The following is an 11,341-nucleotide window of genomic DNA, read 5'->3' on the forward strand; positions in this document are numbered from 1 at the left end:
TAAGAATGAGATAAATCAGAGGTAAGACAAGAGAAGGATGTCTTGAAAACCAAGAGAGAAGAGAGTATCCAGGGGAAGAGGGTGATCCCTATAGACAAAGACTGCAGAAAGGTCAAAGAGAATGAGAATTGAGAAAAAGCCTTTGGATTTGGCCCCTAAAAAATCATTGGTAACTTTGGAGAGGGCTGTTTCTGACCTCATCAGTGGAATGATGGAGTAGAAGCCAGATTGTAGGGGATTAAGAGAATGAGAGGAGGGAAAGAATCAACATAAGGAGATTTTTTAATCATAGAAATAGAGCTGGGGGATGGTTAGGTGGTACTGTGAATAGAGCCAGCCGTGGAGTCAGGAGGATAAGGTCAAATCCGGCCTCAGACACTTAACACTTACTAGCTGTGTGACCTTGGGCAAGTCACTTAACCCCAATTGCCCTGCCTTCCCTCTCTCCAAAAAGCAAAAAAAAAAAAAAAATAGAGCTGGAAGGCACCTTGGGTATCTAGTATAACCCCCTCACTTTACAGTTAAGGCAACTCGGGCCTAGAGAGATCAAGTGACTTTTTCAAGTGATAAAGACAGGTTTTGAACCTACTTCCTTATTCTTCAAAATCCAGTAGATTTCTCCTGTAACCTGCTGCCTTCCTCAAAGTGCTGTAAGTACTGTGTTACTGAAAATTGTCTCATGGAGCCTAATGGGACCATTTAGGATGACTTAATAGAACTCAGTTAAAGCAACTTAAAATTTTGGAATTGGGAAGAGAAAGCTTTACAGATAATGCCATCTAAATGCTTCATTTCACTTATGTGGCAGTTCCTGACCTAGAGAAATCAATATACCAAAATCATACACACTTAGTGCGTGGCAGAACAGATCTGACCCCTTGTCCTCATACAATGTTTTCAGGCAATTCTTGTGAGACGGGAAATGTGACCACAAAATACTGTCACCATTTTTTCTCACAGTTTACCTGATGAAAGGTAGCTATGATAGTCCTTTCTGTCCACACCCTACATCTTTTTGGCTTTGGTACTTGAACATCCCCTCCCCCATGCATGGACCAGACCACCAAGGTTTGAAGAACTACCTCCAACCACTAGTAAAAGATTGTGTCCCAATCTCAACTTTCCTACTTCATCACTTAACAAACCATTTTAGCCAAGCTTTCTTTGTCTTTAAGAAAAAATTCATATCACCTACATTTTCCTCTCTAAGAGTCGTCCCTTAAAGTATTAAATAACAAAAAAAAGTAAGGAAAAAAGTGAATAAAACTAACCCACGTTTCCAGTATAACTATTTTTTTTTTTTAAGCAATTGGGGTTAAGTAACTTGCTCAAGGTTACATGGCCAGTTATTTCTGGGTGTGGTGCTGAGTGTCTGAGCCCGGGATTCGATCTCCAGGTCGTCCCAACACTGGAGCTGGTGCTCTTACTCGCTGAGCCACCTATCCGCCCCTAAGCAATTGGGGTTAAGTAACTTGCTCAAGGTTACACGGCCAGGTGTTTCTGGGTGGGTGCTAAGTGTCTGAGCCCGGGATTCGATCTCCAGGTCTTCTCAACACTGGAGTCGGTGCTCTTACTTGCTGTGCTACCTGGCCGCCCCTCCAGTATAACTATTGCTCATTATAATATAAAGTGGTTTTTGATAGCTAATTATTGTCCAACTTTGGTCCACCTTTTGGAAAGTTTTATTTTGTATAGTCTCTGAATATTTAATATTGATTAAAAATGGAGAACACAGTAGGAAATTCGAAGGAGTAAAAACTGCCATTTTAAAAAATACTTCATTTTCTTCCAGTCTAATGGATGGGATCCCAATGATATGTTTCGGTATAATGAAGAAAATTATGGTGTAGTTTCCACCTATGATAGCAGTTTATCATCATATACGTGAGTTTCAAAAGTTTTCTTTCATCGTACATACTTGAGGCTTTTTTTTCACTCTTGAGTTTAGAAGGTTGGGGGTAGGGGGAGTGGGGTTGTCCTACAGGTTTTTCAAATAATAATTTGAATAATAATTTCACTCTAGCCTAAATGCAAATTTCTGTGATTAGAGAAGAAATGTATGTTGCCTGTGCTATAAATCTTCTGTCCCTATTGGGAGGCAAAAGTTCTTGAAACAAATTTATTGCTTTTTAAAAATGGTTTCTTAATGTTTTGAACTATGATTTTAAAGTATTTGTTTTTTTTCCCCATGTTTTAGGGTACCGTTAGAAAGAGACAACTCAGAAGAGTTTTTAAAACGGGAAGCACGAGCAAACCAATTAGCCGAAGAAATTGAATCAAGTGCTCAGTACAAAGCTCGGGTAGCCCTTGAAAATGATGATAGAAGTGAAGAAGAAAAATATACTGCTGTTCAAAGAAATGCTAGTGAGCGCGAGGGGCACAGCATCAACACTAGGTATTTCAGGCATGACCCTGTGGGATAGAGAACATGTCCTTAAAGTGACTTCTCCAAACTTAAGTTACTTGTGAACATTTTTGTGACATGTACTAACCGTTTTTAAATTCAGAAAGATGATGGTTTTTATTACTAAGATCTCTTCCAGCTTTTAAGTTTGTGGTCCTAAAGAGGAGCCAGAAAGTGATGCTGCATGTAATAAAGTATTGTCTTCTTTATTTGTTCCCCAATGATTCTTAGAAATGAAGTTTGGTAAATGTTAATGCTGCTGAGAATAGAGTTTATTAGTTCATTGTGTGAACCTTTGAAACTACTTTTGCTGTCATTTTAAATGTTTTTGTTTTGTTTTCTTTTTGCTTTCACAGTATTCCCTTTCATACAAATTGCATTTCAGATACTAAAACTGGGCAGTTTTCACCTTTCCTAGATTTTATGTCAGTACAGTAATTGAATCACTCTTCCCTTTCAGGGAAAGCAAGTACATTCCACCTGGACAAAGAACCCGAGATGTCATGTCGTGGGGAAGTGGTAGACAAAACTCACCAAGGATGGGTCAACCTGCATCTGGCCCCGCCCCTTCAAGATCTGGATCTCATACTTCAGAGTTTAGCCTGAATTCTGCAGCAGACCAAAGAGTCGTTAATGGAGGCAAGTGTTTTGGCTCAGTCCATGGAGTTCACTGATTTTTGAAGCAGTTTGTTTTAAAACCTTTTAAAACATCAAATCTTTTACAAATGATATGTGCTTGTGTGTTCAGTGATTTTAATAGCGTCATTTATACAATTTGGAATTTTTGTTGTTTTTTTTTTATGAACCTTGAATTGATAAAAATCACTTCACAGATCCTATTTGCAAGTGCATCAGTTAGCTATTTGCTACATTGATGCAATATTGTCTCTTAAGATATTATATTGGTATATAATGCATGACTCAGTAGTCTAGATTTAAAGAAATTGGAAAAACTAAACAATCTTTCAGTTTTAAAAATGGATGTATAATATCATTTCAGTATAAAGTTTCATGGAAACATTTCCAGTGAGGTAAATGTATCATGCCTTAATAACTACTAATGAGCTGTTAAAATTGATAGCGCCAATGAAAAAAATGACTGAAGTTTAAGTAGAATTGAAAGGAAAAGGCACAAAGTAAGGATAAAAACAACTGACATTGAATGTCTAGCATTCTTCTTTTCCATTAAGTTTCTTTCTCCAGAATTCCTCTCCAGCCAAACACTCTTGAGTATTTTTTAAAGAGTAAGATGATCTCTGCAGTTTGCTTTTAAATGCCTTAGAAACTCCTTTTGCTCTGAACAGAATGTTGACATTTTTTGTCAATTTTCTTTACTCATTGAGTAGAGAATTAGTGCTGTAGTAGCATCATGTTCAAAATTTTCCAAATAAAAAGTTGAAAAGTTCCCTGAAGTTTAGGATACTCAAGTGTGGGAGACACTCTGGGGAGGAGACCTGGAATGTTCCTAAAGTCAAGGTAGGTCTGATGTCATTTAGAATTAGAAACTACACTGACCTGTTGTTACATATCCATCAACACCAGCACAGCTGTGTTTGGTTATTGAATACTTTGTAGCTGCATTTATTTTAGGTAAATTTTCTTATGGCGTCTACCTAGTGTTTGCATAACATTTAGGTAATTTCTCTTTCCCTTTCACATTGAGAGGGTAGCTCATCCAGGTCTTTCCTGTCTTTTTAAAAGGCTAATGAATGTTAAGCCAGTTGTCATTGAAACAGACGTACAAAAACACAGAAGTTAAGATTTGGTCTGCTCCCCTGCCTTTGGAGTTGTAGAGGTTGTTCAGCATCAGCAGGTGATAGTAGAATTTGAGATGGCGAGGAGCTGGATTGTTTAACTGTGTCTTTAGGGGAGCAGATGCCCCTTGCCTTTATTATTGGTGTCACATTGGAAAAGTAAGAGCTGATGTAGTCCACTACTTTTCTCCCTGAGTTTTGTGTTGTTTTATTGTGTGAAGTCCTCTGGTATATTCTGTACTTGTCTTGACAAGGCGGTACTGAGAAACCTTTATAGGAGCCAGGCTTTCTTCCTCAAATAGGATGATTAGATTTGAATTAACCCTTTGGGAACCTTTATTCATTTCAGCAGACTCATTTAAAGGAACTTGTGAACTTTGACTAGTTGTTTAAATATGCCAAAAACCAAATCATATGACTGTCCTCAAAGGGTTCAACGTACAAAAAAATCATTTTTGTCATTTTCCTTTTTTTTTTTCTTCTGTTTGCTTTTTTCCCCCCATGATTTTTTCTTTAGTTTTTATACTTTCCTTCATATCATTTGTTCTGTCAGGTGTTCCCTGGCCATCGCCTTGCCCATCTCCTTCCTCTCGCCCACCTTCTCGCTACCAGTCAGGTCCCAACTCTCTTCCACCTCGGGCAGCCACCCCTACAAGGCCGCCCTCCAGGCCCCCCTCGAGGCCATCCAGACCCCCGTCTCACCCCTCTGCTCATGGTTCTCCAGCTCCTGTCTCTACTATGCCTAAACGCATGTCTTCAGAAGGTACAATACCACAATTTGTTCATATTTTTGTTTGTCTTTGTTTAACTCCTGTGTGAGTTTATAATTACAAAATTGTTTCCTCTTCATTATTTTAGTAACCTATATTTTCACGTTTTAACTTTAGTTTAATCAAAACTATTTCTATTAACTTTTTGTTTTTACAAAAAATTTTATTTTTAAAAAGACTGAAACTACGAAATATCCCCAGTCAATAGAAGCAAAGCTCAAAGCAGTTAATAATGCTTGTTTTATAACACCAAAAATTCAATTCCAGTACTAAATGAATTGTTTTGCCCCCAATGATTGAGTGTGAACGAACAAACTAATTTTCACCTGTTCTTTATTCTGATCAGAAATCTATCTATATGCATATCCTTTGGCAAGGTATTGATTTTAACTATTTTACTATCAGCAGACAATAGTATTAGATTTGGGATTAATTTTGAGAGGCAAATCTTGTTGTTGCCAGTGTATGTGTCTGACCTCACATTTCCCTACTGAAAAATGGTTGATAGGCATGCTTTTAGATGTACTATTAAATAAATGTATTTTTGGTTTGTTCTATTGTGATTGAAAAGGCCACTAAATGATCGGACTAGCTTATTCCCTGAAGCAGTTGGATGCAAAGAGCAAAATGTACTTTTAGTTCCCCTACATACTGATATTAAAAGTAGCTTTACTTTTCAGACGGTGAATTATGTAACTGCACATTTGGATCTTTATTTATTCTTTAATATTGTATTGTGAAAGGGGTACTTTAAGATGGGAGATGAATCTAGATCAAGATGTTGCTTAAACTGACCAGAGAACTTTGACTATTTTTTTGCTCCTATTGGAACTGGATTTTATTCTGTGGCCTGATTCTATACTTGATACTAAATTCTAGTTTGTGACTTATCAAATACATACATGTATAGTGTAGGAAGATTGCTTCTTGGGTTCAGATGCAAGGAATAAACAATTTTTTAAAGTTTTGTAATTCTAGATGCCAGTTCAAGGTATTTGTGTTTAAGTTTAATTTAATCTGCTTTTATAAAATTCCAGTTTCAGTCGTTATAAAATTTAGGGGGTGGTAAGGAAATTAATGTTATGAGGGCTCTATTTAAAATAAATTTTGTGTCTTGGTCGAATAGGTATCCTGTGCTCTTAATTGGAGCTGTTAATGCCTAGACCAGCAGGTATTGCTTGTTTTTCAAGGTCATTTGATGCAAAAAGGAAATGTAACATTCTGATGAAATATTGAACATTGATCTTAATACAGTAGACAAGGCATGATTTTGGCATGACCATTATGTGTTATGACAGTCTATTTCAACATTGTACTGTTCACACAACAAATGATTATAGATGTATGCTTTCTATTACTTTGCATAATATTGAAGCAGTTTAAATTCAGAATTGTCACTATTAAATGTAAGAGAACTAGGTGGCACAATAGACAAAACACTGGACCTGGAAGTCAGGTCAGGAAGACCTGACTTCAAATTCAGCCTTAGACTACATACAAATTGTGTGACCCTGGACACAAGTCACTTTACCTCTCTCTGCCTCACTGTTCTCATCTGTAAAATGGGGATAACAGGCCCCTGATTCCCAGGGTTGGTGTGAGGCTCAAATGAGATATTTATAAAATACTTTGCAAAATTTAAAGTCGTATATAAAAGTTTTTGCTGCTATCATTATTATTGTTATTATGTTAATTTTGTATAAACCAGGCTGTATTATGGTAAACATTATTATAGGAAAGACAGAACTTTTAAACTTCATTTAATTCCACAATTGTTCCATATATAACAAGTATTTTTATTGCTTGAACAGTTTTTTGTGTTATACAATATATAAGCTATGCAAACATGATTCAATTTCTACATTATTCCTAGGTAGAGACTATTTCTTTAAAAACCATGCCATGTAATTAAGACAAGTTGGTGGTTGGTCCTTTCCTTTTCATATCAGGAATGTAAAAGGCTGTAACTTCATGGTATATGTGTGAAGAAATCAGCAGTGACAGCTCTTATTTTGATACCTGCTTAATTATTTTACCTTCTAATCTTGTTCTTGTATAGAGCTGTTCAGAGATAGCAGTCAACCTCTTTCTGACACAGTTAATGTAATTTTACTGCTAGAAATCATAAAAATGGGAGGCGAATTTGGGTTAGCGAGTGGACAGCCAGTCTCAGGGTCATGAAGATGAAGGTTCAGGCCTTGCCTCTGACTTATACTGGCTGTGGAACCTTGATCCAGTCCCTTGGCCTCTCAGGGTGCCAAGCCGCTAAGACCATGAGCTGCAGAGCAGTCACCAGTCCGTACTGGTTTCCCTACTAGGGAGCTTTCTTTATCAAAGAAAATGTCCACAAAGTAGTAGTTGTCTTAATGTTATCAGTTACTAAGAATTTTAATAGCATATTCTGCTGAACAAATAAACAAAACTGCAGCAGCAAACACTTGGCTTCTTACAGTAAGCCATGTTGTAATGCTTAGATTTTAATTTCAGATTATCACTTGATAGGGAGATTGTGGAAAAACTTTAGATTTATCAGCATGCATTTCAGGAGACTGGTGGCTTCTGTCTTTCCTGGACTTATAGTTTGTGCCCTATTAGTTTGATGTCTCTCATTTTTAAAGAATACCTAAATATATGGTATATATTTAAATAAAATAAAATTAATTTTATTGGGCACATTTCATGACATCCATTCTTGGAGAGAATTGGTAGCCCTATTATTATAAAACCAAAGTTAGATGTTCTTTAAAAAAAAATTAAACAATTCCATTCACCTCTTTATCTTAAGTGTGATCAACATCAAATTTCATAATTTTTACAAGTAGTATTCCTGTAGGCAAACTGCCATTTGTGTGTACATTCATTTAAAAAGCAAAAAGTAGATTTTGTAGCATTCACATGGTATTTGTCGTTCCTTTTTTAGGACCGCCAAGGATGTCGCCAAAGACCCAACGACACCCTCGTGGTCATCGAGTTTCTACTGGGAGGGGTTCAATCTCCGGTGGTTTAGAATTTGTTTCCCACAATGCACCAGGCGAAGTACCTGCTCCTCCTGTGGCACGGAGTAGCCCCTCAGGAGGAACGTGGTCATCAGTGGTCAGTGGGGGTATGTAAAGTTTTGCCTGGGGATATAATCACGTTTGGAATTAAGTTATATATGTCTTGGGCGGGGGGGGGGGGTTTCATCATATTTCTTATTTGACTAGAGAGAGTCAAGATAACCTAACCAGGATCTAATTCATGCAGTGGCCACAGTGTTCTGTAAATTTTGCCACCTTAGGGAGACTACAGTTGCACTTAACTTGAAGAATAAGAGCTCTTAACCCTGTTTTTTCCCCTAGGCCTGTGTTATCATGTGCATATTTATTTATTATTATTTATTCATATTATTATTAAATCTTTTCCTTTTTCAAATTCCTAGATTGTCTTTTCACTTGCTTGGAGTTTCACACTCAAAATTAGAGGCAAAAATTTTATGAATGATTGGTTAGTTTAGAGAAAATGACCCTTAAGGAGCCATGTAGTGTAATAGGCCTGCTACTTTTCCTTGACTATGTTCTTTTTATTTATTTTATTTTTAGGTTTTTTTGCTTTTTGGAGGGCAGTTAGGGTTAAGTGACTTGCCCAAGGTCACAAGGCTTGTTTTTGTGTTATGTGTCTGAAGCCGAATTTGAACTCAGGTCCTCCTGACTCCAGGGCCGGTGATCTACTCACTGCGTTGACTATATTCTTAAATAAGTTTCTTCTATTGTTAATTCAGAGTGCACAGAATAAGATGGTGTATCTCTTAGATATTTTTGTTGGTATCTTTCATTTTTACCTCACCTTTTCTTTCCAAATATATAACTTCGGAAATTATGGCCAGTAGAGTTTTTAAAACAGCAGCAGCAACAAAAAGCCCTGTCACATTTTTTGCCTTGAACTTGTTTACCTTCTTTAGAAATTCCTTCATTTAGGGTCAGTCAGGACATTGTGATTCCCTTTCTCCTTTTCATGACCTTTTCCATTTGTTGGTTTCTGCAGATTAAAATTAAAAACTTTTTGTGAGAATGGGCTTAATCACCTAACATTACATTGTTAATCTGAAGATAACCTTTGGATTGACAACTGTTCTGTGAGCTAAGGTTGAGTGCTAGAAGATCATTCTAGGTATGAGAAGCTGTCCCAGAGTGGTCAGCTTAGCTAGGGAGTGTCAGAGCTGGGGTTTGAACTCAGATTTCTCCTTTAATCTTGAGCATCCTGCCTACTCAGTAGAAGATGCATAAGACTAGAAAGAAACGTTCAAAATACTAGACATTTATAAGCTGACATTTTTTCTTCATTCTAAGAAGATTTTGTGAGGTTTAAACAGATTTATATTTACTCAAGTGACTCTTGTAGCCTTTTAAGGAGGAAGATTAAAGTGAATTAGATTAGTGCTGTTTTTTCCTAACCATTGAATTTGAGTCGTAACTGGTGTATATACTGCAGTACATCACTGTTCGATAATTTCTTCCAAATTTAGACACCTGAAACATGTTTTGTACCCTTTTAGCTGCATGAGATATGTGGTTTCCCTAGTTTCCGTATAGTGAATTTTTAGGTGAGGAAAGCAGTGAAAGTTAGGTTATGTATGTGCTGAAGGGTTTTATAGTTGGGAGGAAAATGAGGGATAAGTTAATTGGCTTCTTAAAGCTCCTTCCCCTACTTTAAAAAAGTTTACTAGGAAGCTAGGTATATTAGCAGTCAGTCTCACTTTCTTGCAATAAAGCAAACAACTAAATGTCTGCTATGTTGGATGTGGAGCAGAACTTTATAGTATGAATCTGAGGACCACTTAATTCACACAGTGTTATGTAACAAAAAGGTGTTGTGTGAGGTCTGATGGGATGAAGATGAAGGACACTTTCTCCCAGAGTTAGACTTCAGGTGGTGGTTGGGCATGAGAGCCTTCCAAGACCAGGAGAAAGCAGTGTGTGCAAAGGCTGTGATATGTGAGAGCTTTTCTGTGTTGGGCTGGAAGAGGAGGTGGCTTGGCAGAAGCCACTGCCAGGGATAAGCAAGGCTGGGGACAAATCCAGAAGGAGCCTGTTGCCAGGCCAGTGATTCTGTCCTTTGCTTTGGGAACAACCAGGGAAGGGGAGATGTTAGAATGAAGTGACGTAAGACAGTAAGAAAACCCTCATTGGTGCAGTCTGGGCCAAAACTCAGAAAGACCTAAGTGCATAGCCATCCCCAGACACAGACTAGCAGTGTGATCCTGAGCTAGTCACTTGCTCTCAACCTCGGTTCTAACACACCTGCCTCCCAAGGTTGTTGTGAGGTATTTGTAAAGTGCTTGACCTAGTGCCTGCACATAGTAGGTGCTCTGTGAATGCTAGCTGCTGCTGCTTTTGTTTGTGTTCCGTTGCCTTGGTGGAGGTTAATCCATGAATCCATTTTCCTAATCAAATTTGTAACTGATTTTTCAATAAAATATTTACGTATTTAGAGTGGATTCTAAAGGAGGAAAGTTAGACTAGTAAGACTGTCATGCCCACTATTGACAGCACTTCTGGGATTTTGGACAAGGTCAAGTAGAGAAATGTATAGGCCTTACTCAGAGTGTTTGCTATTTTCTCGTAACTGTTAAGAGCAGTCCCTAACTTCCCTATTTTTATCTTTTTAAAAATGTATAGAATGCATCTGCACTGGAGCATTAGGCCTATGTTTTTCTCATTACTCTTAATTCCACTGTGCTCCTCTTGTGCCTCAGCATGACCTAGAAGTAAGCTGGCGTCTTTGACAGCTGTGTCAGAGAAACCTGGGCTACCCCAGCCACTCCCAGCCTGACCGGCTCATCATGGAAGGCTTGGGAGCCACTGCCATGTTTTCCTGGCCGTACCCTCTGTCCCTGCTGTCACTGCTGGTCACAAGCGGCATTGTGGTGGAGATTTAGAAAGGTCCTCTACCATGTGCTAGCCTTGTTGTCGTTCAGTTGTGTCCAACTTTTCGTGACCCCATTTGGGGTTTTCTGGGCAAAGATTGGAGTGCTTTGCCATTTCCTTCTCCAGCTCATTTGAGCAACTTGCCCAGGGTCACCCAGCTAGGAAGTGTCTGAGGCCAGATTTGAGCTCAGGAAGATGAGTCTTCCTGATTCCAGATCCAGTACACTCTCGTTGTGCTACCTAGCTATCCTGCCTTGTGCTTGGTGCCAAATCATTTACCTTCTTCATGCCCATAGCAAGTGATTTAGCCCTCTAATTAGAGGATCAGGATGGGGTCACTGGGTTGGCTTGGTATTGGTGCACTTGTCTGTCTTTATTATGAGGAAGGGTTCAGTCTCAGGCTGAGGGTCTTTACCAGAAGTGATGATACTGTAAATACAAAGGTTTCATTAAAGCCTGCCTATCTATCTATCTATCTATCTATCTATCTATCTATCTATCTATCTATCT

At 38.1% G+C, this 11,341-nt stretch overlaps 1 protein-coding gene across 4 annotated transcripts in view; it reads left to right on the plus strand.

Annotated features, from left to right (window-relative positions):
- ATXN2 (ataxin 2) overlaps nucleotides 1-11,341 on the plus strand; it is a 123,645-nt gene that overhangs the window by 76,776 nt on the left and 35,528 nt on the right. For 3 of the 4 annotated variants that reach the window (XM_069081474.1, XM_069081475.1, XM_069081472.1), the window contains exons 7-11: nucleotides 1,793-1,884; nucleotides 2,198-2,395; nucleotides 2,865-3,043; nucleotides 4,712-4,921; nucleotides 7,849-8,031. In XM_069081474.1, the coding sequence (XP_068937575.1) occupies nucleotides 1,793-1,884; nucleotides 2,198-2,395; nucleotides 2,865-3,043; nucleotides 4,712-4,921; nucleotides 7,849-8,031 (862 nt within the window). The remainder of the gene's footprint in view (nucleotides 1-1,792; nucleotides 1,885-2,197; nucleotides 2,396-2,864; nucleotides 3,044-4,711; nucleotides 4,922-7,848; nucleotides 8,032-11,341) is intronic. The other variant, XM_069081473.1, reaches the window with a different exon arrangement.

Source organism: Petaurus breviceps, unplaced genomic scaffold (genome assembly GCF_028583685.1).
Source record: "Petaurus breviceps papuanus isolate PSGF00001 unplaced genomic scaffold, PetGlider_PUasm1.0 99, whole genome shotgun sequence".
NCBI lineage: Eukaryota > Metazoa > Chordata > Mammalia > Diprotodontia > Petauridae > Petaurus > Petaurus breviceps.